At 38.5% G+C, this 24,449-nt stretch overlaps 2 protein-coding genes across 2 annotated transcripts in view; both read right to left on the reverse strand.

Annotated features, from left to right (window-relative positions):
• Nucleotides 1-12,263: 12,263 nt before the first annotated feature.
• Nucleotides 12,264-13,274, reverse strand: LOC126966815 (uncharacterized). Its single transcript, XM_050811070.1, has 2 exons — nt 13,105-13,274; nt 12,264-13,029 (listed from the first exon to the last, which is right to left on the reverse strand). Exons 1-2 carry the CDS (start codon nt 13,272-13,274, stop codon nt 12,264-12,266), a joined length of 936 nt encoding a protein of 311 aa, XP_050667027.1.
• A 3,960-nt stretch (nt 13,275-17,234) lies between these two features.
• The window catches only part of LOC126966674 (interference hedgehog-like), an 86,128-nt gene continuing 78,913 nt past the window's right edge, over nt 17,235-24,449 (reverse strand). Inside the window, exons 15-17 of the mRNA XM_050810816.1 lie at nt 23,116-23,296; nt 21,856-21,947; nt 17,235-21,318 (exon numbers count right to left, since the gene is read on the reverse strand). Coding sequence (XP_050666773.1) covers nt 21,199-21,318; nt 21,856-21,947; nt 23,116-23,296 — 393 coding nt within the window. The 3' untranslated portion in view covers nt 17,235-21,198. The remainder of the gene's footprint in view (nt 21,319-21,855; nt 21,948-23,115; nt 23,297-24,449) is intronic.

Genomic DNA, 24,449 nt, shown 5'->3' on the forward strand with positions numbered 1-24,449 from the left:
ATATTTCTATTACCTTATATTTTACATTTCTATAAATGGAGTAGTGTAGAACATTTTAGTTTTCAAATTACTATATTTTACAAGTGTAACCTGCTCTTTCCAGTAACAAGATTGCATGAACGTGATATTAACATATTAAAGTAATACTCAACCAAATATATCGCATAACTCTTAGAATTATTAGTAAAGGATTCGAAGATGAATAATTTCTATCACAACAACACGCTCTCTTGAGTTTTTTGATTTTCATTTAAATATTCCACAGCTTAGTTATAATTTTAATTAATTAAACACACAAGGATGACATTAAATGTATTCATTCAATAAATATTTATTTTATTAAAAAAATATGTGTGTCACACGGTAGAAGGTTAAAAATACTCATTGGAAAGTATTAAAAAAATAAACAGTCGCTTCATGCATACTGTATATTTTTGTAAATACAAAAAATAATAATAATTAGGATTATTGAAAACAATTCAAACTTCATCACTTTCAATACTTTTTTCAACCTTTTTTACCTGTTTTTGTCTCTATCGTCTCGCTTTTTCGTTTAATCGAGTTTCAAATCACAACGATTCTAAAGAAGTTTCAATTCAAATAATAACAGTACCGATCACCGTGTAGGGACGACCGAGCTAAGTGTTAAATAAAATGAAAAAAAGACGTGAGAAACAATATTCAAGGTTTATCTATAGTCGTCAGATAGGATAAGCGAAACAGCTGATCTCAACGTATATACAAATTTCAAAAGTGACTGGCGAAGAGAAAGAGAATGATAGCCACGGCAGTCACGTACACTGACACGAGTGGGGAGCGCGGAGCAGCTGCCACTCTATACACCTATATATCTTGTAACGCTAGATCTGACGCTCTCGTGTAACGCTAGAATCTGACGCTTAAGACGTATTGAGTGGCCTCGCAGCGAGCAGCCCGGACATGCGTATAAAAGCTTCAATTCAATAGTAAATACCATTAAGAAGGCAGGTAAGTTACCCCTAAAGGTGGCAACGTAAACTTTCTGTATGGACAAACTTATTCTGTGACATCGAGTATTTACGAGTGAGAGGCTTCCCTGCACAGGATGTACTTTATCTACCTTGAAGCAGTATGTGCAAGCATTCATTTTCAGTTTGATAGTGCCGTGGTTATTGAAATTACGGCTCTACTTAGACTACTCTAAGTGTAATGTCCTAAAGTGACGAACATAATTGCAATAATACTCATAATTTCTATATAATATTGAAGAGTACTGCGTTATAATAAGTAGAGCTTGACATTCAGGTGAATGTCTTGTAAGTAACTTTTTCTTATAATAAAATATTATGATTAAAACGTAGAAAATTTATAAAATTCCTAATGAAATGGTAAGTTTTAGTAAGTTAACTGGCTCAATAAAATGAACTTTAATAGGATTATGTTGTTTAGTTTTAATATTAAAATTAATCTGAATAAAACTTTGGTATTTTTATAAGATCTGAATTTTTAAAGTACAAATTATTTACAATTTAAAAGAAACATTATATATTAATATTTTATGCTTATTGACTAAGAATCAACAACAATATTATAGTGTTAGATTAAGGATTGGTCTCCGCTGCGCTTCAACTAGATACCGCACCACCTAAGAACAATAGATATTTTATTACGGCAACTATTAGATGCTTGTGTTCGTGGCATCTTGACACTCAATGGCATCTTTCAAATTTTGTAACACACGCTTCGTGTTATTTTACATTGAGATTAATGAAATACAAAATAATTACTGATGATATACGATCCCAGCGACTTTCTTATTTCTTGTAGTATTAATTTTACAAAGTTTTACTACGCAACCCGGCATTTTAGTTTCAATTATTAACATACTATAACAGAACATGTTGCACGTCAACGTCAAACATTTTTCGGGACTGGCTCAAGTACGCACACTTGGGCGTAGTATTAGTTCCCGCACTTTGCGACTACGCATATCTAAGAAAATAGTTGACAAAATTATTTGTCGTTTTTGCCTGGTGAAGTAGAATTGGGCTTTTAATATAAGAATATTTTATTAACATTTCATTTTATAGATTTGAATTATGTCATATAAATATTCATATAGTAAAATATTAATATACGATACATAATCTTTGCACATATTATTTTAATCTTAGTAAGGTTTAACGATCTACATACTCGTATTCGTTACAAAGTTAAGCTAAGCTGACCAAATTGGGCTTTTGCAAGCTCACATCTAGATAAAACTTTAATTAGTTTTTATGCTACGAAGTTTTATTGAGTTTTTGTTATTTCAGCAAAATAGCACCTGTTTGGATAGTTAAGTGGAAAATATTCAAATTAAAATAGAATTTTTAAATCACATATTAAACGTCAATTACTATAATAAACCCATTAGAATATTTATGCCTCAGACCTGAAAAGAACTAGCGCAAGTAACTGGGTGGCCTTTTTATTTTTTAAATAAAATTTCGTCATATAAAATTTGCACTAAAAAAAACTAAGGTCTTTTAATTTTTAATAAATTTTAAACGTTCCAAGCCACAAACATCACATTATTTTTCTTTTTTTAACTTTAAGTAAGTCAAAACATTTGAATATCTCTCCATGCATCATTTTATATATATATTTATATACACTGTATAAAATTTAATGTTAAATGCTGAATCTATATAGATTAAAAGAGTAAGAATTATTTTATTATTTAAAAAATGATCTAAAATATTTTTTTGTATTTTACTAATTCTAGGTATAGATGTATTTTGAAGGATCGTTTTGACCCCTTTTTAAACAAAGGCTAAATTTAACAAGATCTGGAAATACGCCAGTGCGATATTTTTTTTTTTTGAGAGGAGGAAATACGGTTACGTATTAACACCCCGGAACGGGGCGTAAAATGCCGGAATCGAGTGTCCGCGTAAGCGGACACCCCATGCCGACTAAAACCTCCTCTGTGCTGTTAGCAGCCCTGGCTTTCACAGCGAAGTAGGACGTGGGCCGTGGAGGCCGCAAAGACTACGCAACAACAGTCGCGGGGCGTCTCCTAAGGAGACTCGAACCTCAGACCGGCTGTGTGCTTGTGGGAAGGAGAGAGAATGAAAATGAAGATGAAATGAAGATGAAAGGTGATAAGAACACACTCGCGAGTGTGGTGATGTTTTGTGTAATGTATGTATGTGTTTATGATTGTATGTATGTGTGTTTGTATGTATGTACGTAGTGTAAATGTTTGTGTGCATTTATGTTTGTGTTTGTGTCTGTTTGTGGAGTGTGTTTGTGATTGTGTAAGTGGTGTATGTCAGTCCGTCAGTCAGTCCGTGTGTGAGTGAGTGTAGTGAAGCGATTACAGGACGAGGACTAACGTCTCGTCGGGTATCAAAACAATGTGTGGTGTATCTAGGGTGCGGGCCGCTGGCCATCGTCAGAGCGACGAGTGCCAGTGGTTTGCGGTGGTTGACCGCGCCTACGCCTGCGAAGGCGGTGCGTGCGTGTCTGTGTCGGTGTTTGTGTGGGTGTCGCGTTCGCGATGGTGATGTCGTCATCCGGGTCTACCGTTACGTGTCTGGGACGTCTTTTTGGGTTGAGACTATGGTGAAGGGTGGTGTACCGGCATGCCTTCCTAACCAAGATGTTGGCATGGTTAGGCGCCTTGTCAAAGAAGCGTCGCGAGATCTCTTTAAAGTGTTGAGCTATCGTCGGAAGCTCTAGGTCGCGGTGAAGGTCAACGTTTCGGATGAACCACGGGACTCCGGTTGCCATGCGCGTGAAGTTATTTTGAACTACTTGCAAATGACGTAAGTAGCTCGGTCGGGTGTGTGCAAAAACGACGCTTGCGTATGACAGTATGGGCCGTACGATGGTTTTGTACAGCGTCACTTTGTGTTTGAGCGGAAGTTTGCTTCGCCCACACACAAGTGGATAAAGGCGACTGAGAACAAATTGGGCTCTATTGCATACCGTATCAATATGTTTCTTGAAGTTCATATTGCTGTTGAACGTGACTCCTAAGTATTTGTAATCACTTCACCCACGGTATGGGTGTTTCATACAATTTAATGACGACGGTCGGTCGTTTTTTAGCGCGGATGCTATTCGCGTTACCGAAGAGTACCGCTGCACTCTTGGTGGGGTTCACTTCAATCCGCCATTTTCTGAACCAGTTGTCTAGTTCATCGACGGCGGCTTGAAGCACTTTAATGTTCCAGCTCAAGGTTGAGCGGTTCAATAGAGCGGAGCCAAAGTAGAGTGCCGTATCGTCAGCGTACTGAGCGAGCTGGACACTCGGAAACTTGGGAATGTCGCACGTGAAGAGCGAGAAAAGAGTGGGAGAGAGGACTGAACCCTGTGGCACGCCAGACCTGATGGGTCTGGGTGAGGATAGGGTGCCCTCTACTCGATATCGGAAGGAGCGATCAGTAAGGTAGGCTCGTATGATGCGCACGAGCCTGTCTGGCACTCCCAGTTGATACAGCTTGAATACTAAGCCGTTGTGCCATACCTTGTCGAATGCCTTCGCGACATCGAAAAACACGGCTGCCGTGGTAGCGTGAAGTTGACGCCGTACGAGAATGTACTCGGTGAGTCGGTGAGCCTGCTGGGGACACGAGTGAGCGGTTCTAAATCCGAACTGTATGTCGAGTATCAGGTTGAGCTCCGCGATGTAATGATTAAGACGCGCGAGAATTAATCTTTCGTAAAGTTTCCCGATCGAGTTAATTAAGCTAATAGGCCTATAGCTACTCGGATTAGCTTTAGGTTTATTGCGTTTTGGGATACCGATAACAATGGAATCCTTCCATTGTTCGGCGAACGCGCTATTAGACAATAGAATATTAAAAATGGTAACCAATAAAGTAATAAGAGTCGAGGGTAGGATTTTAAGAACCCTATTGTTTATAGTGTCGGGCCCCGGAGCCTTCTTGGAGTGAAGCTCCTTAATGATTAGCTTCACCTCTTCGTAAGAGGTGGGTTTTATTACATCGCCTGAAGGGCTCAGAGCGGAGCGACGTTCAACTTCACGATCAACTTCGTCAACGTGTGTCGGGTCGGCTGCTGCATTTGGAGAGCACTGACTCTCGAGACTATCAGCGAGGCATTCAGCCTTCTCATCGTCATCGAGCGCCGGCTGCAGTCCCGGTCTGTCCAAAGGAGGCATGACAGTGGGCGGCTCCTGTTTGAACGCGCGAGGCACCTTCCAGAAAGCCACATGTGATGGCTTAAGGTTGCCGAGCAAGCGGTCCCAACGTTCGCCGCGGAGTTCCGCGATACGTTCCCGTACCACCCGCTGTAGGTAGCGGAGGTGGCGCCTATTCTCGACCGACGGATACCTATCGTAAAGTCTAGTGGCTCTATGCTTCTGTGTGAGTAAGTTCCTGACCTCTGGAGGCAGGTTTAGGCGATGCGGTTGCATCGTCGGAACCTGCCTGGAGCAGGCCTTGATCCTATCCTGCATATGTGACGTCACATGAGAGATAGCACTGTGAGCCGTGTCGACCGAGTCGATGACGTCCGGTATAAGGTCAAGGTCGTCGGACTTGATAGACTCGAGATCCTTTTCCAGCCGTTGCCAGTCGATCACTGTTTTCGTCGGTGGTTGAAAGTTAACCGGTGGGCCTAGATTTAGGACGACGGGCCGGTGGTCTGACTCTTATTCGTGAAAAACCTCGATTGAATTTACATTGAGCGTTACGTTTTTAAGTAACGCAACGTCTAGAATGTCGGGTCGGTGCGCGAAGCACTTATTTAAAATGATGATGGATATTTAACTGATGCCACAAATCATTTTAAAGGAGATATTAAGTAAAATCATTAACAATGATTGTATGATTTTGATGGAACATCTCAAGCTTTTAAGTCAACCCAATCAATATAGCCATCTATACATAATTATAAAATTATTGAAACTTTTGTAACATTATCAACTACATACATTTAAAACTACTTGGACCAATTTAAGGTCCTTCATCAGGGTGTGATAAGTTCGCAGTCACACCCGTTCTAGCACCGAGTGCTTAAGCTCGCCTCGTTGCGGGCTCAATTAAGTTTAACATATTACTTGAGCAAATTAAAGCCTATACGATATTGTACATTGGCGTATCATAAGCTAAAAATTAAAAGTGCAATTTATTTTTCAGTCAGTGAGCCAGTTCGCCTCGCGATCAATTTATTTTTCAGTCAGTCAGCCAGTTCGTCTCGCGACGCGGTCGTTATCGGTCGCACGCATCGATCGGCAAATAGTGCGCGTGTTTCGTTTCATTGCAACTCTCATAAGTTATGAGTCATAACATTTCATAGACGTTGCTTGGCCCAAGATCATAAGAGATGGCGGATCAAATAATAATTAATGAACTTTTAACTTTCGTCCAAAACAAAATTGATGTGTTGGATGAGTTAAGTATTATACAGATCTGTGCTTCCAACTTCTCGGATGTGGAAATTGAGGACGGAAAGCAAGCGTTATACAGCGCATGTGGTGACAAGGTGCGAAACATAAATAGAAAAGGAGATGATAAGAAAAAAAAGAACATTTAAGATATCATCAAGTTAATGAAAGAAGTGGACCCTGACGTGCAACCAACCTTCGTTGCAAGAGACCTGAATAAATGACCACCGGTATCTTTTGACCATGTCGATGTAACGCGACTTCTTAAAGACATGACAAGTATGAAGACTGAGCTTTCTGACTTCAAGACGAGATTGAGTATAGAACTCATTGAGTTGCGCAATGTGCTGGACCAACACAAGACTAAAAGTACCGATGTAAGCATAATGGCCGTAACTCCTAAGCCCGGCAACATGAAGTCGCTACCGCTTGCGCCCGCACCACAAGACAAGTCAACTTACGTAATCTGTGACGTAAGCGAGCCGGCTGAGACTACATTTACACCGACGTATAGAGACATTGTGCGTAATGACTCGCGACCGCAGCGTGCTTAAGTCGCCCGTACGCTTAAGACACAAACGGGTGAGAATTGCGTGCAGGACGACGGCAGTTTGAAGTTAAAATCGAATATCCTAATTAAGCAAAAATTACCTGAATGTGAAGACAATTTTACCATCGTTAGAAATACGAAACATAAACGCAAAATTAGTAATTTGCGAGAAACTTTAGAATGTACTGGCAAGATACGAGTGGTAGAATCGGAGTACTCCATCTATGTCTCAAGAGCAATGAAGTCCGTGTCTGAGAACGATATAAAAGATCATATAAAAGAAAGGGGTGAATTGTGTAGTAATGTGGAGTTGCTTCCCCAGTACAAGGAAACTTCTTTCAATTCCTTTAAGGTCACAATACCAGCGAGTAAATTAGACACCTTTCTCGACACTAACTTCTGGCCCGCCGGGCTAGTTTACCGCCGTTTCCGTGAACGTAGAAATACAGCCGCCTCTAACAAAACACTTAATGGACAGTAAAAAAGAAATTGTAAAAATGATTACGTTTAACTGTAGGGGTTTAAAGAAATCCGTTGAGCAGGTGAGGGCCCTGTGTCGTTCGGCGGATATTGTAGCATTACAGGAAACATGGCTGTGGCCCCACGACCTTAGTTTTGTGAATGAAGTTAGCGACGATTTCGGTTGTTTTGCTAAATCCTCTGTTGACGACTCGAAAGTTGTTAGGGGGCGCCCGTACGGTGGCCTGGCAATTCTGTGGAGAAAATCGGTATTCTCAAACGTAACTGTGATACCCTGTGCGAACGAAAGGTTGGCGGCTGTTGAAATTAATTTGGGCTGTCGTCAACTTCTGATCTTAAGCGTTTACCTTCCGACGGACTCGGAAGAGAATTTAATTGATTTCACAGATTGTCTGGCCGGTATGGCGGCGTTAATTGAAGAAAGAAGTGTAGAAGCTGTTTATGTCCTAGGAGACTTTAACGCGCACCCGGGTACCGGCGGGTTTGGAGGCGAATTACAGTCCTTTTGTTCGGACCACTCCTTGCTATGTGTTGATATCGAATTGTTACCAACGAATACACACACTTACATCAGTGAGGCGCATGGCAGTAGGAGGTGGCTCGATCACTGTGTGGAGACTAGTGCAGCCCGCGACACTGTCAAAACCGTGCACGTCGAGTATGGTGTTTACTGTTTGGACCACTTGCCCCTCGTGATAACTTGTGAGATGAGTGCTATTATAAGTAAAATTAATTTAACGGCCTTTGACTCCTTGCAAGGAATCAAATGGGGGCATAGGCGGGATGCTTAAATTGATGTTTACAATAAGTATTGCTGTGATAATTTAAGTATTCCAAATAAAGTCATTGTGATAACTGCTTAGTTTTTAAGCGTACTCAGCATTTGTATAAAATTGACGAATATTATAATAGGATAGTCTCTGTACTTCAGACGGGCGCTAAGCTAAGGAAGGATAGCCTTCCCTATAAATCGATTTGCTAACTGTTGTCATGTGGAATGAGCAGTTAAGATTTACAAAGCTGTTAAAATAAACGCGCTGTTTTCATGAGTGGTAAATAGTATGTGTGCAATTATTCTTGCAATATCTGTCTGTAAACATGTTTTTTTTTTATGGAATAGGAGGACAAACGAGCGTACGGGTCACCTGTTGTTAAGTGATCACCGCCGCCCATACTCTCTTGCAACACCAGAGGAATCACAGGAGCGTTGCCGGCCTTTAAGGAAGGTGTACGCGCTTTTTTTGAAGGTACCCATGTCGTGTCGTCCCGGAAACACCGCACAAGGAAGTTCATTCCACAGCTTTGTAGTACGTGGAAGAAAGCTCCTTGTAAACCGCACTGTGGGGGACCGCCACACATCCAGATGGTGAGGATGATATCCTAACTTGTGGCGTGTCGTGCGAAGGTGGAATTCAGCGGCAGGAATTAGGTAAAACAGCTCTTCGGAACACTCCCCGTGATTAATGCGGTAGAAGACACACAATGAAGCGACGTCTCTACGCAACGCCAAGTGATCCAGCCGTTCACAGAGTACTGGGTCCCCGACAATTCGAGCTGCTCTGCGTTGCACGCGGTCAAATGGATCGAGCTGATACTGGGGTGTGCCATACCAGAGATGACAGCAATACTCCATGTGTGGCCGGACCTGCGCTTTGTACAGCGCTAGAATGTAGGCCGGCCGGCTTGAAGTATTGCCGTGCTCTATTAATGACGCCCAGTTTCTTCTAAGCCAATTTGGCTTTGCCCTCCAGATGGCCACGGAATTGGCAATCGCTCGAGATTTCAAGACCCAGTATTCCGATACTAGGCGAGGCTTTTAGGGAAGTGTTGTCGAAGAGCGGTGATGCGACAAATGGGGTTTTTTTAGTGGTAAACGCGCAAACTTGAGTCTTCTGGGGGTTAAATTGGACAAGGTTCAATTTACCCCATTCCGCGACCTTCTCAAGAGAGGACTCGATAGAAGACACAAGTTTCTCCCGGCACTGGTCGACGATTTCCCGAGAGAGACGTGCATGGCCCGTGTATACGGCATCTGTCATCTGCATAGCAATGAATGTTGGAGGTGTCCAACATATCATTGAAACGCAGAAGAAACAGCGTAGGAGATAGCACACAGCCTTGGGGCATGTGGAATGTTTATAGTAAATAAGAACAACGTGTAATCAATCCAATAGGCCTGCATGTACTGTGGAAGTACATAGCCTCACAATATATTCTCATTTTTCCATTACAAAAACAACAGCGATGCAGGGCACGCATCGCGGATCAGTATGGCCGTGTCGCCGCAGCGATTATTCTTAAGTTTATTCAATTATAATGTTGGTTGTGGTTTACTTAAGATGATTACAGTTTTACATTAATTAATTAATGACTCCGAATATGATTAGTTATGAGTTTGAACTTAGATTAGTTTCAATCATTTTTAGTTAATAATTATTGATTTTAGAATATTGTTTGAATCCAAAATAAGTTGAATTTGCTTTGTAGCAATTATTTAAAAACGTCACTTCATTATTTTGTGGGTAGTTACCTAATTTAAAAGCATTGTTAATAACGGTCGACTGGCTGACACGCGATCGATAGCAAGGGTATAAAACCAGTTGTTTGAGTGTTTCCTTCCCACAAGCACACAGCCGGTCTGAGGTTCGAGTCTCCTTAGGAGACGCCCCGCGACTGTTGTTGCGTAGTCTTTGCGGCCTCCACGGCCCACGTCCTACTTCGCTGTGAAAGCCAGAGCTGCTAACAGCACAGAGGAGGTTTTAGTCGGTATGGGGTGTCCGCTTACGCGGACACTCGAGTCCGACATATTACGCCCCGTTCCGGGGCGTAAATACGTAACAGTATTTCCTCCTCTCAAAAAAAAAAAAAAAAAAAAAAAAAATGTTTGAGTGCGCGCAGCTCAGTTCGGTGCCAGCAGTCGGAGCGAGAACATTGTAACTTTAACTATTAACTTTATTCCTATGTACTTAGTTAAATTGTTATAGCTATTTACTTGTGTTTCTATACTGAATCTCTGTGCTATTACTGTGCTTTAAAAATATTATGTTATAGCTATTTACTTGTTTTTCTATACTGAACCTCTGTGTTATTTTGCTTTAAAAAGGATTACGAGATTGTTTGATAGCTAAATAAAAATGGTTATTTCTCTTGAATCGTTTCCTTTTTCTAATAGTCCTGTTAGAGCGTTACAAAACAGGTTCAGCAGTTGCATTAAATTATAAGTAGGCTAAATGTAGGTATATTACCTGCTCAGAAGGACAAATATAGTTATAGCAGAGCCAATGACCAATAGGTCAGTGGTTCTGCGCTTTTTAAAAACTAATGGCCGTTCTTCCTTTCGACAGATATATTTTTGTGAAGATCATGTCGAATTTTCGCGAAAGTGAGTACCTACGGGAATCTCGATCTTATGACTCACATACTATGGTCGAGTATGACATAATTTGCTGTTACATAGACAACCTGTTTACTTGTTACGTTTTAATTGTTTATTATTTATATCACTGTTCGACATCATTCTAATTGAAATGATTTGTAACAAGATGAAGCTATAAATGTTGATTTAAAAGAGCGTCAATGAGTTTCGTGCCACTTTTTTTCATTAAAGCTCGACCTAGCTAAAGTTATTCATACACGTGGAGCCTATGTGACAGCCGACCCTGGTGCCTCTCAGTTCCGCAATCAGGTCATTCACGTACAGGCTAAAAAGGTCGGGAGAGGTCAAACCTCCTTGGCGCACGCCGCATTCTAGCCTATATTCGCTAGAGGTCGCGTCGCCCCATCTTACACTGTTTGTTTGGTTTCCGTACCAATATCCCAACAGATTCACTGTTTTCGTTGGTACATTCGAGGCGCGTAATTTCTCCCACAGTAAATTGTAATTTACGAGGTCGAAAGCACGACTCAAATCGAGAAAGCATGCGTAAACAGATGTTGCCCTTCTGACGTAATAGTTGATGGTTGCTTTAAGACAGAAAATTGCTGAATCCGTCGAGAGACCGGGTCGGAAACCAAACTGAGCATCATTTACCTCGATGCCTTCCTTCAGACTTGGATGAATCATACTTTCCAGTATTTTCCCTATCACAGTGCCTAGCGAAATCGGTCTGTAATTTTTGACACTAGAAAGGTCACCCGTTTTGTTCTTTGGGATTGAAACTACCACAGTATTCATAAGCTGTTTCGGTAAGTAACAAAAATTTATACAACTATTATATAGGTTGGCTAAAACCCCATATATTGACTCACCAGCATACAGAATATGTTCCAGACTAAGTCCGTCGAGACCCGGAGATTTTCCCCTCTTCATCTTTCGAACCACCGTAGCCACGTCATTAGCAGTAAAACATACATTGTCAGTATCACTAGTAAGTCGCTAATTTGGGCATACAAGCAGTCCGGGCCGATATCGGGTTGACCCTGAAGTGATGTGAAAATAAGTTGGCAATCTTACTTCTGTCACTTTCACCTTCGACTGTCACAGGTACATTATTTTTGTAGTTTATCTACCTATGTAGATGAAAGGTCGATGCTGTATATAACAGAGGCTCTAATTTGGAATAATGGGGTAGGTCGATGCTTTGCTCTGGGCGATTCTGTACGCCGTGGTACAAAGGAGATCATAATTCTTTCAGGATAGGATTATTGATTGCTTTTTGGGCTACTCCACGCGCCAATAGCATTATTTTGTTTTATTGGTTGCTTATTGGACTACTCCACGCGCCAACAGCATTTTTAATTATTATTATTATTGATTGCTTATCGGACTACTCCACGCGCCAATAGCATTATTTTTTGTGTTATTTTTAATGTTTTATTGGAATCATTATAGTAGGTGCTCACTATTTTAGTCAGCTAGGGTTCATCTTCAGATTGTAAGGCAGGTCCGGCGCTGGACGGCCCGGCTTGTTGATCGTCTGGTGGTGACACGGCCACCTGGGCGCTACCGCTAGGCTGTGGGGCGCGCCGCAGTTGGTCGTGTGCGACCTTGCGAGGTCGGCCATGGTGTCCCACTACCTTCTTTACAAGGTAGCGGTCATTGTCTAGAACCTTGTGAACTTCGTAAGGAACACTAAATTTAAGGTCGAGAGAGGACTGGTTTCTGGGGTAGTTTTTTATTAAAACGAAATCCCCTCTTTGAAACCTGTGAATTTTAGCTCGTCCCCTGTCAAACCTGGCTTTATCTTTGGCAGATACTTGTGTCATCCTTTGTTGGACAAGGCGATCGAGTGCTTCGATGTCAATTACTTCATTATCTAAATTAACCAAGCTCAGTAGCACCGGGGGAACGCAATGTTGACGTCGAGTCAGCAGCGTCAGTGGGGCTGCACCTGTGGTTCTGTAGACAGTGCAGTTTAGAGCTAGCTGAAGACTTTCAAGCGCTGTATGCCAGTTTGAGGTCTCGTAGTTTTTAATCATGACAAGACTATTTTTTAGCGTTGCCATTACCCGCTCTACTTGTCCGTTAGCTCTACTAACACCAGGTGCAATAGAATGTATTTCTATATTAAATATATCACAGTAGCTTTTGTATTCCCCTAGAAACTCGCGGCCACCATCGACAATCACTTGCCCGGGAGCTCCAAATAGGTGGATTACTTGTTTCAGGGCCGCAAGAGTGCTGTGCTGACTTTTGTCATTGGTATGACGTAGTAACACATACTTGGTGTGAGGGTCTACTGTAACCACGACATACTCTTGTTCTTCTGGAGTTCCTAATTTCCCTGTAACATCCATGTGTATAACTTCGAATGGAATTACTGGTTTGGTAATGGGATGCAACTGTACTTGCGTCGCTCCAGAAGTTTGCTTTGACGTTCTATATATGACACAGTTGTCTACGAAATCGCGGACAGTAGTGCTCATTTTATCAAAATAATAGGTTTCTCTTAGTTTATAAAGAGTCTTTTCCCAGCCGGGATGTTTCAGGGCGCTATGAAAAGTATTGATAAGACTCCACTAAAAAGACTTTGGTACAACGATAAGTTTTTGTAAGCCATGCACATCGTCTCGTTTCTCAAATTATGCGTATATCTTATGCGTGATTATCACGTCATCAATCAAAAGTTGGTATTTCCGGTTCCTGAATATGAAAATAGACTATTAATGGTGTATTTAAAGTCGAGTTGTTTTCGCTAACAGAGAGTGGCTTAATCGTCCCGGAAAAAAATAGAGCATTAGTAGTGTGGGGTCTTTTGTTTTGGGTAGTTTTAAGTACTGTTTTTTGTTGAAAGGTATACGAAACAAATGAAGCACTAAGTGATTAATTGTTTGTTATTTTTTAAGCTTTAACTATGAGTTTTGTTTAATTATTTTTTTCAATTTTACTATTGTCTTGCAATCTGCCTAAGTACTTGCCATTTAGAATCAGTAGAGAGACGAATCGATTCAGGGGCCTGACTTTTTAATTTGGTGAAGGCTCTTGTATTGTTGAAAAAAATCTTTTATTAATATTATGAAGGAATAAGACCTGCCCCACGATACCGTCATATACAATTTGTTATAGAAAGAAATCTTGTTGAAGGTATATTATGATAACCATATTCATACTTTATGCTATCTAACATAAGTAGCGATACTACGTAGTGCGTAGCATCGGAGCTACAACTGTAGCACTCTACGACTGAGAGAATAGGGTTCTCTCGCTCTATAACTTAAAGCTCTGTTCAAACTGCGGCGACTATCGCGCGGGACGCGGGACGGAAGTCGCTTGCGCTGATTGTGTCAGCTAACTTGTATAGACGTGTTCAAATTGACGCGAGTAGTCGCTCAAGTTGAAGCGAAATAAGAGCGGGACGCGCGGCGGGATTGTTTAATCTCACAATGCATGACGTTTCTCTACTGAAGAACCAAAAATGATACACGGGAAATCGCGTCAGTTTGAGAGGCTAAGCGAGAGAGCGAATTACTCTAAAACGCGTCCCGCGTCCACCGATTTATTCGCCTCAGTTTGAACAGAGCTTAAGTATCAACACTCGCGATTTTCACTTTAATCGAAACACAATAAAACGTCTAGTACATTCAGCAAATTAAACATATTATTTTAAGAACTTAACGTCTTTTAAGACGTTAACAGTGGGGATGTGATGTGTTTCAGTATGACAATAACATTTTTTGTGCTTCACTCGTTTTTTTTTATTTAAACGAGAGTTTCAATAAATGTACACGATAAATGTTTTTTCGCTCTGTCCGCGTTTTATTATTTTATTCAGCGATATGTCAGGTTAATTAAATTACGTGATGATACTGTGACCAATGTTGTCTTTCTGCTTTTTATATCCCGGGTTTATTTTTAATAAGCTAACCGCAAATAAGTTTTGAACCAGTTTTCGGAATTGTAGTGCTGCTTTGTGGGCACTCACTAAAAACTTAACAACAACTTAACAGAGGTGCTTAGTGTAAATGGGATCGACATTCTAAATAAAGAGACGCTAAGTATCATATAATTAATATAATGTTCGAGTTGAGATATTTAATCACCCTACCATATTTTCCTATTGGACATGTTTTTACGTTTTATATAATGTTAATTTATTATTTATTATAGCCTATTACAATTTTAAAACTATTACTAGTTAATTTACAATATTTTATATATCATCCCGCTGTTGGGCAAAGGCCTTCTTCATCCATTCGACCTTATTGTTTGCTGTGGGGGACCACATCACTCTTTCGTAATTTACTAGACCGTCTCTCCATCTCTACCAGGTCTACCTCTCCTTCTCTTGGCATCTAATGGGGACCAGTTTGTTGCTATACTACTCCATCTTTCGTTACTGGCCCTTAATATGTGGCCTGCCCAATTTTTTTTATCGCAGTTTTTGCGATTCTTATTTTGTCTTTAAATTTACTTTTTTTCCGTATTTCATTCTTTGTTATTTCGTAGTTTGTGTTAGTTTTTTAAGAAGCGGTAATGTAAAAGCTGTTTCCTCTAACACTATGTTAATCCTTATCATTTTATTACTACATATTACAAAATCATTCATTTCCGATGGCTAAAGACTACTATTTTGTATTATTTCTGAATACCACACATAGTACATAATTTTTTTATTGACAGAACAGCGTCTGTCGGGTCAGCTAGTTAGTTATAAACAACATCTATCATCCACCGGGCGCTTCTTTGGCGGCAATAAATTAACACGCGGTTGGAACCCAGAATTAAATACATCAAAGTAAAATTAGTTCATGAATATTGAATCCTAAGCTCCGTTTGTGTTTTATCGTACAGAGGAACTTGTAATCCTTCGAGCGCAGCTCAAATGCTCTTCTTTTAAATATTCATCAAATTGTACACATTGTTCACTGTACTGAAAAAAGATTTGCATTTTTTATTCCTTTGGGTGACTTTTTAATCTTTTTCGTTACTCGACAATATTGATAGTAGATATATATTTCATAACTAGACGAGATATCTTCGAAGAATCCTGAGGTATGTAAATTATGAATTTGTTCAATAATTTATTCAACGTTTTTTGAATCAATAGAACAAGTATCCATAAATTTGTTATGCTGCACTCCCATATATTCGGTAAGTATGATATTGATATCATGTTATTGATTAGGCAACGTTCTTTCTATATCAGTTTAAAGTATTTTGATATCTGTAATAGTTACGGAATAATTGCCTAGTCACAATTAAAGATACATCCTGTATAACAGTGGACAGAATTGACTGAGACAACTCGCAATAGCCTTCCTGGAGTTCTACATGGGCCTATTTGTAAATAAATTACTGACTTAATTATACACATCCACACAAATTACTAAATCGCAAGCGATGGTTGCCAGCAGACAAATCACTTATGTTCAATTAGATTACATGAAAAATATAAATATGTGTTCGAAAATAAAATATTGTATACGTGAATATAACGCCTATCAATATTTGTCATAGGGATAATCTAAAAGCAAAATACTACACATATCTCTAATTCACTAACACATTTTGAATAAAATTCCAATAAATCTATGTATTTGGTTGTTGTTTATATAAAATAATATGTATGTATGCTTTTTATAGTAATGTATGTTAATATCGGCCGCACTGCCCCATAACAATATACCATACCATATACATACATATATCTATACTACCCGATTATATTATCTTCTGGACCTGACGTTGATGACGTCACATCGTGGCTTTGTTACGGTGGGCAAAACAAGCATCACTGGGATATTAATATTAGTAAAAAAATATTTATTATTTCAGTATTAAAGTAGTATAGGTGTGGTCTTGTGATGCAAATTATTACTATTATTATAATTATGACAAAAATTAATTAATAAATCGGGGCTAAGTAAAAAAATTATATTGTACTGTACAGTAGGTACTATTATAGTGACACAGGACAACAGAAACTACAGAATTATTAACAACAAGAGTCAAAACTTTAAAAACAAAGCAGTTATAGCACGTAAATACCACATGTGCCTAACGGTAATGAAACTACAAACTGTACTGACTCAACAGGACGAGGAAGCGTGGGTGGAAAGGGAACAGGAGGGGGCTTCTCGTTGCAGCGAGTTCCAGAGATAATGTGGCCCTGTAAGTAAGTCTTTATGACTAAAAAAACGTTATGTTCATCATAACATAAATTATTGCACTTACAGGGATTTGAAACCCCAGATTTGAATCAGGGTCACAAACCACTGTGCTGATGTTGATAGTAAAGTGTCCATGACTTGGCTACGATTCAGTGAACTCTTTGAAGAAACAGAAGGGTTTGCCTATGCTAATGCATATGATGTTAAGAAAATTAATAAGTGGAAAATACATCATCAGGAATGGTACTGTAGACAAAGTTTTAAATAAAAGACAACTTTAATTATTATATAATTTATTTTAATATTAGAAAAACACAATAAAACAAGTTCGTGTCGTTGAAAGTATTTTAATCTCGGGTTTGCGTTTGTTGAAATGGTTACGTACATAAAGTACGAATATGCAAAATATGTTCCAATAAATTCAAATATTTTTGACTCTTAATATTTCAGCCTTTTCTTGATACATAAAAATGTAAAGCATATTGCTTCAATTTCTTAAATGGAGGACAAGAGAAGAAAAGTTCATTGCAGAGATGCGGTGCTGACAATATAATAATATAAAATAAGCACCATATTAATAGATCTTGTTGAAAATAAACGCCACCTATCATTTTTGTCAACTGTATTTTTTTTATTTATTACAGGTATCTATTATTTATAGATAGGTATTATTTGACCGAAACCAAAATTGATTCAGTCCTTCCGAAAGTTAACAGGAATAAACAAACAGAGCCAAAATTATTGTGTTTTCGTCATTTTGATGTTGAAAAATTTTATTTATTTGAAAACTACTTGTGCAACTGCTATAAATAAACATAGATTTTTGTACACAAAATATTATTGTTTGTATAGGTACCTATTATAAGGTTTTTGAATTTCAGGAATCTTCAAAGTTGGCCAGAAATAAAATGAAATACTCACAAAGAAGGTATGCTGTAGATTAACCATCAACGTTAAGAGATTCGTGTGCACCGCCTGTTACTGCTAAATAATTTACTGAGTCGCGTTTTAATAACACTCCTCGAAAAAAGATACTTAAGAAGATTATAGTGAAACAATCAAAAACCTTTTCACAACGGCTCAAAAATTAAAAGTCTTGCAGCAAAAGTGCAAATCATTGAAACGCAAAATTGCACCAGCTTTCTCTTTTACAATAATCTTTCTTCAATTTTTTTATACGGGTGTCATCTAGAGGTTTAACATTCTAATGTTTAGTTTTGAGTGATTGTTGTACACTGTATATAGTTTAAATGTAAAATGCATAATATGTATAGGGCTTAATAATAATACCCACATGTAGCTAATATTATAGAATGTAAATTAGTGGAAAGATAGATTATTATAACGTAAATTACGTATTAACTGTGTTTATTGCAGTATTTACAATTGGACAAGCAAAGAAAGACTTTTTCCCTGTAATCCATAATTTCAATCTTAATATTACAAAATGTGTTTGTTTATCCTTTCACGTCAAAATGTATCGGCAGGTTGACTTGAACTTTGTATGAAGAAAGTCGGAGGACTCTTAATATATATAATTTAACCCAACAGTATGTTTCTTTATTTCTTATATTCACACCTTTTTATTTATCGATATATTGTCGATATTATAGTGGCCAGCACTACCTTCTTGCTGGTATAAAAAACGGCCATATATGGATTTGAATTGAAGTGGATTGCCGCATGTCGTCTCGTTCTGTCGCACTACTAGGTGTATTGGATGAGAGAATACTACTACTTATAAAATGTTCAATTAAATGCGAGCTCTCTAGGCTTTATATTACTGCTCCGAGGCCCAATGCTTTGTGTTGTGACGACTGATTTATGGAACTATGGATCGATTTTTTAGATTTTTCGAACACTATTTGGCATTTAACATAATATTGCTTACTAGTTAAACTTTAGTAGTAGTAGTAGTAGTTAAGTCTTTTCTTTTATTCAATCGATAGATTTTTTCGTATTATCACAGTAATTGTTGTATAATCGTCTGAATCACAACCATTCTATAAATGCAAAAATATTGGCATGTTCAGACTTAAGTACCGTGCCAAAATACCAAATACTACCACATATCAGGTAACACTAAACTACTTAAGGACTATTATATGTATAATCTATTTTTTAAATAATGTTAATGGCGAATTTAAATACTTTATACTTTTATAGAATTTAATAAAAAAAAGAACAATATTTTACTTGGACAAAACAAAATGGATTTATTTGTAGTTTCTGTGACTGTACTTAAACACGAGGGTTTTAATGCCTAATTATGTACAGTTCCATATACTACTTTATCTAACCCACATACCATAAGTCTCCGTGATGCATTCGGGAGCAGCATATTACGACCACCATATATTCTAACCGATAATGGCGGTAATGAAAAGCTTTCGGGCATCTGTCATAGTTTTTTTTTATTTCAGAGACAAACTAGAATCGGCCCCAACTATCATATCGTTCGACTTTAGTGTAACATTTGTCAAATTTGTTAGCAAATGACATTTCATTTTGAACTAAACGTCATCTCGACCGATATTAGAATAGAGGTCAAATCGAATTTTTTTGTTTTTCAGAGATGCTCGAAATTTTAATGAAATAATATTATCTAATCGATGTTTCGATAATCGATTATAGCAATTGTAAATTTTCTACACATATGAAATTTAGTCTAACAAAAAAGTCTATTTTTATGGTGGTCTGTGCGGTTCTTGAACGGAGGGTTAATGATATTTGAGTATATAAACATTTGAAAGAAGCTAAAAACTAAAGTACATGCGATTTTTTCTCCATTAAAGTATAAATGTCTCCTTTTTTATAATAAAATTTAACATCGATAAATACTTATTGTTTTGAGTCGCTCATATTATCATAATTTACCGTGTTATTTTCGTTATAAAGTATATAAATCCGCCATATTTAACTACAATCATTCGAAATGACTTATGATAAATTAATAAAATACTGCTCATTTTGCGATATTACACTAACCATTTCTAGCTAATTAGTGACATCTGTGAACTCTTAATGGGCAGCAATTACGTTATTCATTCTATATAAAAACTGGGAATGTCATCTAAAAATATCGTCTCAGATCTAAGTATAAATTATTAATATAAATACTAAATAATATATACAATATCGTAACAAAAAATTATTAATACTTATCTAATTTAATAATATCTCATTATTTTAACTGCTCTTTTAAAAAACAATAATTTGAAATATTTCCAACATTAGGCCTAGACCACACTACGGTTAAGCCGCAGCGGTTTTTAACCGTGTGAGTTTATGAAACAAGAAAACGAATACAAGCGGCCGCACTTGGTGGTTTATTCCTCAGCTGATTGTAAAACCGTGATATGTTGCAAATATGAAAAAAACCGCCGCAAAATTTGTCAATCATAGAACTTAGTGCGGTTTTTACCTAGTATTCGGCAAGAATTGTCGTGTTTTCGTGCCATTGAAATTATGTCGTCAACCGAGACGAAGTCTGTGTTGAATGCAGAGTACGAAAGTTTATCCCAGAATCACAATCTTGTATCCTTGAAGGTGATGTATGGTCGCACGCGTTGTGCAAAATTTTATAGAAGCTGGCTACTGACATCCGATAGTAATAGAAAAATTTATCTGGATGTTCTCTTAAAATTCTATGTCTTGTGAAAGAACAGAGTAAGAATAGAGGTTCTGTTCTATGGCTAGTTAGCCAGCTAGTTAGCCAGCTAGTAAGCCAGCTAGTTAGTGGATGGACCGAATATTTGCGAAATTTTCGTAAACGTGATCTTTTCTGATTCTTAGTATCAAAGCAACAATACATTGTTCTTTTGAAAGCCATTTTCGAATTGTAAAAATCATGGGTGGTTTCGCGGATTATAATAGTGGTGTGTGCGCCTCGAGCGGTTTTCGGTTAAAGCGGTTAACCGCACACGGGAAAAAAACTATAGTGTGGCCTAAGCCTAATAATTATTGTTTCATTAGTTACATACATTTCTCTTATTCTAATACTTGTAACGTTATTAGATTTAATAAATAATAATGTTGCTTACAGTATCAGTCTATGGACTAAATAAAGACTTATCTCCTTCTACACTGCCTTAACTAAAAATAAATATTTTGTACTGTCAATAATCCGCGCACTTCAAGTCTTAGACTATCACATTCACACGTCACTACTGAGCCATTTCTACCAGAATGGTAGTTTCTCTACACATTTACATAGTACAGATAATAACACGTGTAAGTTTTATACATATTGCCGTGGAGGTCCGTTTTTTCTTGGATGTGGCAAGGTGTCGTCATTATTACCGTTGTTACCGCAGTTATTGTTGTGCAGGAAAGACATCTCCACGCCTGCCTCACCGCTCTGCACAAAAATAAAATAATATTTAGTCAAATGCGCCTTTTATTACATATGGTAGTGTATAATATTACTATTTGTTGCATATTCCTTATTGCATGTTGAGAAAAATTTATAATTGTAATATACTTTACAAAAAGATGAAAATTCGAGCTTAATAAATGAAAAATTCGAAGCCACACTCGAATAATATAACATTAAATTACGTACTAATTTCTATTATTGGAATCTTATTCACATTTATTTTAATTTGTTCCCTACATTCTTAATAGCAATTCAAGATCCAACAGGTAATCAACAAAGTTAAGTATTAGGGAGTGCGAGAGAGTACGCTATATTGGCAATACCGCTCTTTTTTTCTGTGAGTACACTGCTCAAATATCTCCATGGTTTGGTTTAAAACAAGTTGTATATAAGTATTTAATTTTCAATTAGTTTATTTTAAATGTTTTTTAGGTCTGGACTTTATAAATAACTTTATGCGTGCGACGAAAGCTGGCCAATAATGTCTTAAGCCAATAAGAATACATAACAAGTCCTCACCTCAGCGTGCATCGGGTTGGCAGTAATAGTGATGGGCACTTTAGCTGGAATGTAGCCGTTGGAGCCAGCTACCTCAGCGGGGGCCTTTTCCTCTGTTTATAAAAAATATGTCAATATATGCTCATTTCAAAGAGGACAGAAATAGACATTACAAAAGTCACAGATGGGGCCACGCATTCTATACTTTTCAGATGATGATATTTCTCATCAGATCCGTGTGAGTTCTTCTCAAGTTATATAATCAAAGACTATAATAATAATAGTTGATAAGGTAACTTTTTTGAAGTTATACTTCTTTAGGCGCGTTATAAAAAAAATGATGAGAGTGAAATTTTAAGATGCGCGTGAATCACTTTAACTCAAAAGTAACAGAGTGATGTGGGTTCCTAAAATTTTTTGTCGTTTTCGTCATTCGTTATTTTTCGTCCATTATTAGGACAGGCAAAAGGTTCAAGCCCATACGCAGACGTATTCATTATTTAATAATTAACTGTCAAAGCCATATTTTCAATATTATTACAAAATTTCTAAAAACGTAGAACAGCACGAGGAATAAATCATTTTAATGAGTTTTGCTTCGTTGGTGGTGATGAATCGGTAAGATAGGCAGCGGAACTCCTTAATACAACTATATTGTATCCATGCCGTGATTTGGAATTTTATGAAATATACTCTTTTAATGTAATAATTACCTGTATTAATATTGTATTGGTCATCCCGCGTTATAATTAAAACTTGACCTCTTTTCTTTGAAAAGACTTGCAAATGTGCAAATGTTATGTATGCAATATCTGTCAACAACTGTACAATTTGCCTTTTGCCCTGTGCTACCACAGGATTTGCCCTTGGGCATAAAAAGAAAAGGGAAGTCCCAGCCCCAAGGGTGTCGTAAGAGGCGACTAAGGGTATTTACTAGTGGGAGGCTCCTTTGCACAGGATTCCGGCTAGATTATAGGTACCACAACGGTGCCTATTTCTGCTGTAAATGAAGTAATGTGTAAGCAGTACTGTGTTTCAGTCTGAAGGGCACCGTAGCTAGTGTAATTACTGGGCAAATGAGACTTAACATCTTATGTATCAAGGTAACGAGCGGATTATAGTACCGCTCAGAATTTCTGGGTTTATCAAGAATCCTGACCGGCACTGCATTGTAATGGGCAGGGCTTATCAATTGCCATCAGCTGAATGTCCTGCTAGTCTCGTCTCTTATTGACATAGAAAAAAAAAATCTCAACTTATAAGTTTATTTTTGTTTCTCACTTGCAGGTTTGCGACACTTGCACAGCAGCAGCGTGATGGCCAGTACCAGAAGCAGGGCGGCTGCTCCGAGCGCCCCACCAGCTGTTACCAGCGATCCTCTGCTCTCCTTGACGTTCTCTTCCGGAGACTCCGTGCTCGTACTGGGGCCGTCTGATGTGACGGACCGATGGGTTTTTGCCACCTGAACAAAAATACGAAATTATATTACAACTATTTGACTGTTCCTATCATTACCGCGCAATGGTGTGGAACCCGACTAGTATAAATTGAATCTATCTCCGTCACTTCAGCTTTCCAGCCATCAAAGCCGCACTAAAATAGGTCCTTTAGTATGGGAGTTTTTACGCCACTTTCAACTTTCAAACGAAGATGCAACAATAAGGAAGTACTGGATTGTCAAAAAAGAGAAAAAGTTCACATATGACAATATGTTAAGGGAATTAACGCATACATTTATACATAACTGACTGACTCGGCAAACGTTACTTTGCCGGGCTTGCGATGGTTGAAGGTTAAATTAAATTGAGAAAAATATATAATTAACGTAAATATTCGATTTTTTTTTTATATGAGAGGGGGCAAACGGGCAAGAGGCTCACGGGATGGGGAGAGGTGAGGCAACCGCCCATGGACATCCGCAACAACAGGTGTGTCAAGAAATGCGTTGCCGGCCTTTAAGGTGGGAGTATGCTTTTTTCTTGAAGGTCCCTAAGTCGTATCTGTTCGGGAAGACCGCTGCCGGTAGTTTATTCCACAAAGTGGCTGTGCGAGGCAAGAAATTTCGAAGAAAACGCGCGGTTGTGGAATGCCAGACGTCTACGTGATGCGGATGGTACTTTGCACGTAATGTCCGATGGTGGAATTCGGCCGCTGGAATCAACTCGAACAGCTCCTCTGACCACTCCCCGTGATAAATGCGGTAGAAGATGCAGAGAGAACCCACATCTCTACGCAATGCTAGAGAGTCAAGCCGATCAGAGATGACTTGATCGTCGATGATTCGAGCCGCTCTTCGTTGTATGCGGTCAAATGGAAGAAGCTGGTACTGGGGAGCACCCGCCCAGAGGTGAGAACAGTACTCCATGTGAGGCCGAATTTGCGCCTTATAAAGTTGCAGGCGGGGGCTTTTAGTGAAGTACTGTCTCGCCTTACTGAGTACACCAAGCTTTTTAGAGGCCAGTTTGGCCTTCTCTTCCAAGTGACCACGGAACTGAACGTCGCTCGATATATCGACGCCAAGTATGCCAATACAGGCTGTGGCAGTTAGAGGAGTGATATCGAATCGAGGGGATACGACAAAGAGAGACTTTTTAGTGGTGAACGCACAAACTTGT

The sequence above is a fragment of the Leptidea sinapis genome, chromosome 11 (genome assembly GCF_905404315.1).
Source record: "Leptidea sinapis chromosome 11, ilLepSina1.1, whole genome shotgun sequence".
Lineage (NCBI taxonomy): Eukaryota > Metazoa > Arthropoda > Insecta > Lepidoptera > Pieridae > Leptidea > Leptidea sinapis.